Source organism: Calonectris borealis, chromosome 3 (assembly GCF_964195595.1).
Source record: "Calonectris borealis chromosome 3, bCalBor7.hap1.2, whole genome shotgun sequence".
Lineage (NCBI taxonomy): Eukaryota > Metazoa > Chordata > Aves > Procellariiformes > Procellariidae > Calonectris > Calonectris borealis.
In genome coordinates this window covers 126558112-126564165 of record NC_134314.1, presented here as the reverse complement: position 1 = coordinate 126564165, position 6054 = coordinate 126558112, and the positions used below count along the sequence as shown (strand labels likewise).

At 47.5% G+C, this 6054-nt stretch overlaps 1 protein-coding gene across 4 annotated transcripts in view; it reads left to right on the top strand.

Moving 5' to 3' along the window:
* The first annotated feature begins 661 nt into the window (after positions 1–661).
* The window catches only part of CCDC85A (coiled-coil domain containing 85A), an 80967-nt gene continuing 75574 nt past the window's right edge, over positions 662–6054 (top strand). For all 4 annotated transcript variants that reach the window (XM_075147786.1, XM_075147783.1, XM_075147782.1 and 1 more), the window contains exons 1-2: positions 662–1433; positions 4111–5026. In XM_075147786.1, coding sequence (XP_075003887.1) covers positions 1215–1433; positions 4111–5026 — 1135 coding nt within the window. In that variant the 5' untranslated portion in view covers positions 662–1214. The remainder of the gene's footprint in view (positions 1434–4110; positions 5027–6054) is intronic.

Below are 6054 nucleotides of genomic sequence, written 5' to 3'. Positions count from 1 at the left end.
GTAAAGAGTTGCAATAGGGAACTGCACCTAGTTCTGTCTGGTAACAGCTCTATCAGGCTTAACTATTCTGGCTGTAAATGAAAGATGAGGTGAAAGCTGAGGCGGCGCTGGCTTCTGGTGATGTAATGTGACCTCTCAGCCGCCGCCCCAGTGGAGGGATCAGACTGATGTGAGGGTGGCTGTGTTTGTACCTTTGATTTCCAAATGTGGCACTGCTCACCGAAGTGTCCTAAACCACGGGAGGGAGTCGTGGGGCTGGGGACCGCCGTGGTGCTCTCCTCCGGTGTGCCTCCAGCCGGCTGAGGGCAGCCTCGGTGCCGACAGCGGCGGCTCCCTCCCGAGCGTTCCCTCGCACCCTCGCAGAAGCAGCCAAGCCTGTGCGGGCGGGCGGGAGGGACCGGCGGTGCCCGGCCGGGTCCCCCCCGGGGCAGCCCCCGCCGAGCGGGCGGCGGCGCGGGCAGCGCGCGGCAGGTGGCGCCCGCGAGCCGCGCAGGGACAGCGCCGCCCTCCCTCTCTCCCCCCCCCGCCCGCACGTGGCGCGCGCCCCGCTGAAAAGCCGCGAGCCGCCCCGCGCCCGCCACTGGCGCCGGCAGCGCCCGCCCGCCCCGCTCCGCCCGCCCCGCTCCTGCCGCTGCGGCGGAGCCGGGCCGCGCGTCCCGGCCCGACCCTCCCTCCGCCATGGTGCCTTGGCTCGGTACTTCGCATCCTCCCCGCTCGGCGCGCCTGCATCCCTCAGCCCAGGGGCGTCGGTTACCGTGAGAGGCGCCGCTTCCAGGGCCGGGCAGCCCTGGCGCAGCAGGCGGGACGAGGCGCACGCTGCTACCGCTGACCTGTTGAAAGAGCCGGGCTTGTTGGGGATTCCTTTGTCTTGGTCTTTTTTTTTTCTCTCTTTTGTTTTTTTTTTTCCTTCCCGACGGGGGAAGTTTGCTCCCCAGACTGTGGCCCGGCTTCCTCCACACCCTTTCCTCCTCCTTTTCCTCCTTTTTTCCAGGATCCGCTGCCTGGGGCCAGAAGTATTTCCCTCATAACCGCCAGCCCGGCCCAGCCGCCGCAAGCGCTGGAGCGGCGGGCACCGCCGCCCTCCCGCAGGAGCTGCCCGCGGGCTCCGGGCTTGCCCTTTCCCCTGCGCACCGCGGGGCGGCTGCGGCCGCGGCGGCGGCGTGCCCCGGGAGGGCTGCAGCCCCGTGGCGGCGGGGTGCCCCCGGGCCGCCACCATGTCGAAAGTGGCGGCGGAAAGTTGCGGGGCGGCGCCGGCCGAGGACTTGTCCAAGGTGTCGGACGAGGAGCTGCTCAAGTGGAGCAAGGAGGAGCTGATCCGCAGCCTCCGCCGCGCCGAGGCCGAGAAGATGAGCGCGATGCTGGACCACAGCAACCTCATCCGCGAGGTGAACCGCCGCCTCCAGCTCCACCTCGGCGAGATCCGCGGCTTGAAGGTAGCGGGGTGGGCAGGGTGGGACCCCTGAAGTTTCTGCGGTGTCTCCGCGTCCCCCGCCCGTCCCGCCGGGAGCAGTCTCATCAGGTGGATGGCCTGGGAGGAGCCGTTACCGAGAATCGCATGAAAAGTGAACAAGGACTGGAGTGAATAGCGTTTGATCCCGCTTGAAAATCGAGTGTGCGGTTAAGAGATGACCAACTATTCGGCAGGCTGTGGAGCACAGCCGTTGTATGCTCTGCCACAGTATGGTTTGTGTTGATGAAAACACTTAAGTCTTGTCACTTTTGTGTTAGACTTCATCGGGTTTTAGTGAGGTTAAATGATCCTGCCTGAAGTGCAGGTGAAAGAATAGCGTGCAGAGCTGTAGACATTCAAAAGCTTTCATGTAGCTTATGCTGTTTTCTGTCACTATTTTAAGATGACTTACTCATCTGCCAGGCGGTCTGGTAAGCTGCTGGAGACAGCTGGGCATTTCCAGGATGCAGTGCAGGGTATGACAGGTGAAGGCTTGGTTTCAGGATGATCAGAACCAATCCCTAGTTTATTGTCTGAAAAAGAAGTCTGATAACGCATCTCTGATCAAACCGTTTTCGCTTGTATACTTCTGCAGACTACAATGAGAGGCAGACCAAGTCGGTGATGACTTATCCCTTCTTAAGTTAACTCTTGTTGGATGAAAAGCATAGTCCCTATTGTTTCCTTCCCAATTCCAAGGATTGGGAAGATAGCGTGACTACTTACAGATAATTACCCTGATGTAGCATGTACACGTGTATTATAGACCTAGAAAGTTACCTTAAAGTAGGCATGACCGCAAAACATTTTCTGTCGTGTTGCTTTGAGAAAGGACATTGTTTTTAGGAAATTCCTTCAGTGAGGTGAGGTTGGCGGGAAGGAGAGGAGAGACAGAGATGCAGTGTGGGCTTTGGAATTATTACGTGAGAATTACGTACATTAGAAGAGAGTTCTTGACTTGTAGAATGGCTTTAAACAACTAAATTATTGAGAAAGTGTCTTTGATAATAGTGTGGCATAAAATAAATAGTATGTGGGGGAAGACTGTTCCTGTCTCCCAAGTTTTCCTGTTTTGCAAAGTATGAGTGTGTGTGTGTGTCCCCTTCCTCTTTTTGACAATATATGGTGTCTGGGAGTAAAGATGACCCATCAATGATAGTACTTCAGTAAAAACAAAGCTTACATTTTAAATGTAAGTTAAATTACAGCAATAGTATCTTTCTCCAAGTTATGTGCAAAGGTGTTGTGACACCATACGGATTTATGCATCATCCAGATAAGTAACAAAACGCACCACGATGTGTAGGAAGGAATGACAAATTCCTCTCTCAATTCTGACCTCTTTAAGTGATGTTTAACTTCTGCCTTTTGTTCAGATGCCTCAGCTGGAACTTTTAAAAGGAATTTGGGAGAACGAGGTTTTGAGCCCTGCGTTGGTGTCTGGACATCCACCTCCTTTGTCCTGTGTGAAATAACTGCTCCATGAGTAACAGTGACCAGCCGCGCCTGGTTGTGGTGGATGGCTGCCTACTGCTTCTGACTGTTGAATTGTGGGCTTCCACTCAAACTTTTTTATTCCACCATGGGGTCATTTTAAATCTCTCTCACCAGCACAGATTTTTAAGGATACCTTGTAACCTCATTGAGATTTCTCCTTTGTCAAATATGGGTTGAAATTGGTCAAGTTTAAAGTTATTTTGAGGCAAAGATGAGACGAGCACATGCGCACAAATCCAGTGGAGTTACAAAAGCTTCCTTTTCTTAAGAAACAATGCTTTCCATAAGGCTAAACTTCTAACAGTTGTGGCTAATCTCTACTTCTAATATCATACATAAGAAGGAATGAATATTTAGATGGGAGGAAGATAAATATGGTTGCCAGCCAGTTTAGTAAAACTAGGAGGATAAAATACTGAAGAGGTTTTCTTTGGCATAGTATTCTGCTATGGTAATGGCTTGAACATTTTTGCTTCAGACTGTTCCTCACTTAAAGAAGGGTACGGTGCTTCATTTTGTAAGGAGTGAAAAATCTATTAAAGCAGTTTATTTCATTTCAGAGTGGTTGAAGCAATTCTGATTAAGTGATGACTGACAAGGTTCTTTTATGCAAATCTGAAACAAAATCAAACAAACCCCAAATATTTAAAATCCCTAAAAAGTTCATCTTTATATGTGACTATGCTTTAGGGAATAGAGAGTATAAATGTTTAATTATTAATTGTTTAAGTGCGATTACAATTTCTGATGTACCTTGCAGTTTTACTCAGCAATAACTCGCAGGTGAATATTTCTCAAGGGAGTGAGATCATCATGAGAGTGCTTATGCTCTTTGCCCAGTTTGGGAGCTAAATTATTCTGATATTTAGCATGAAAGTTAATTAAGCACCTGAAACTTTTATGCTCTATCAGAAGTTAGTCTTTGAACCCTTCAAGATTAACTCCATGTTATAGTCACTTTTTACTGGACAGCAGGTTTGTTTGTTTGTTTGAAGCATGATGCTGCTGTTATATGCCAGATCAACACATGCAATTATTTATGCCTCATTTGCGTGTTTAGATGATGGGCTTATAGCAGTGCTGTTCACTGGCTTGTATAACGGTAATGGTGTAATGTTAATTCTTGTAGGCACTTCTCTGTCATAATTATCTTTCTTTTAAAGGATATCAACCAGAAGCTCCAAGAAGATAACCAAGAACTGAGAGACCTTTGCTGCTTCCTGGATGATGACAGGCAGAAAGGCAAGAAGGTGTCCCGTGAATGGCAGAGACTGGGCAGATACAGTGCTAGTGTTATGCACAAGGAGGTTGCCTTATACTTACAGAAGCTGAAAGAATTGGAAGTGAGACAAGAAGAAGTGGTTAAGGAAAACCTGGAGCTGAAAGAATTGTGTGTGTTGCTGGATGAGGAGAAAAGTGGTGGAGCAGGCAGCCGGAGCTCTATCGACAGCCAAATCAGCCTGTGCCAGTTAACCGCAACGAGTACTTACATAAGAGATGTCGGTGATGGGAGTAGTACTTCTAGCACGGGAAGTACAGACAGTCCAGACCATCATAAACATCATCCAAGTACTAGTCCAGAACATCTTCAAAAAACTCGGGGTGAAGGAAGCCCTGAGCATCAGAAACACAGGAGCATCAGCCCAGAGCACCTTCAGAAGCCTAGGAGTTCTGGCAGTCCTGATCATCACCTGAAAGGACCAAGTCCGGAACATCACAAAACCATTGTCAAAGCACCTGAACAACAAAAGCACAGCAGCAGCAGTCCAGAAACTATCCCAAAGCACGTTCTGAGTAGTAGCCCTGAACACTTTCAAAAGCAGAGGCCTGGTAGTAGCCCTGAGCATCAAAAGCACAGCAGTGGCAGCCCAGATCATCTTCAAAAGCACACGCCGAGTGGAAGTACAGAACATCTCCACAAAGTGAGGGGTACGAGCCCTGAGCATCTCAAACAACATTACGGAGGGAGCCCAGAGCATCTCAAACATCTCAGCGGAGGCAGCAGAGAAGGTACCCTCAGGAGACAAGTAACAGATGACCTGTCACCTCACCACAGAAGTATATACAATGGAATGAATGGTGGGTCAATACATTTAGTGAAAAGTCACTTTGCAAATTACTAAGGTAGTTTCAGTGCTATTTCAACTATTTCTGGAAAAGGAATAATGTTTTATGTGAAATGAAAGGTAACAAGTCTGGTGTAAGCATTATTCCTTTAGCAAGTGAATTTACCGGAATATGCCTGTCCAGCAGGAGTTGGGTAGATTAAAAAAGTAGAGGAGAAGTGCATCTTGCATGTTGGTGTAAGGTATCAAGAAGCAGCTCTTGGCCTTGATCCTGCTCTGTCCTTGGTAGATGTTAACTGTTTGTCCCTAGGTAGATTTCTGTTTACATCAGATAGGAATTGTGTATGTTTCTTGTCCTGCTTATATTTCAGTCAGCAGAATGGAGGAGAATGTCTCCAATTTCATTTCCACGTTCCTAACCTACCCCGTCTGTAGCTTTAAAGATTTTAAAGTTTCCTGTTTATTGATGGAAGGCTTCTTAGATCCTTTTCCATAAACTTTGGAAAAGACCCCAGATGAAGAGATAGGCTCAATATAAATGAATCTGATAGCTCCTAAAGCTTTTCAAAGCCTTCAGTTTGCATGTGTTTAATTATAACAAATTAAAAATTAAGGAAGATCTTAAGGTGTTGGGGTTTTTTTTTGTGTGGTGTTATTGCTGCATTTTAGAAAGAGACCCAATAAACACGCCTAGCTTTTAAGAGCTGTGTATTGAAATTAATTACTTTTTTTAAGATGGTCACAATTTAAATATTTTGTTATTTTGAAAGACAAGTAGTTGCAACAACACTGAAATGAATGAAATACAGCAAATGATGAAAAACAAAGTTCAAACATCCTACTATGCTGTAGAAATAACTTTTTGTAGACTTAGCAGAATTTCTGTAGTCTGCTCCATTTTGTTTCTTCTATGTGCTTTGAGATGTTTTCATGAAGGAAATTAGTGTCATTAGTTGAAAACCCATTTCTCAGACCTTTACACTTAGATTTGAAGTCAAGCACTGAAGAAAGTGAGGATTTTGCTGTAGTAAATTGTCTTGG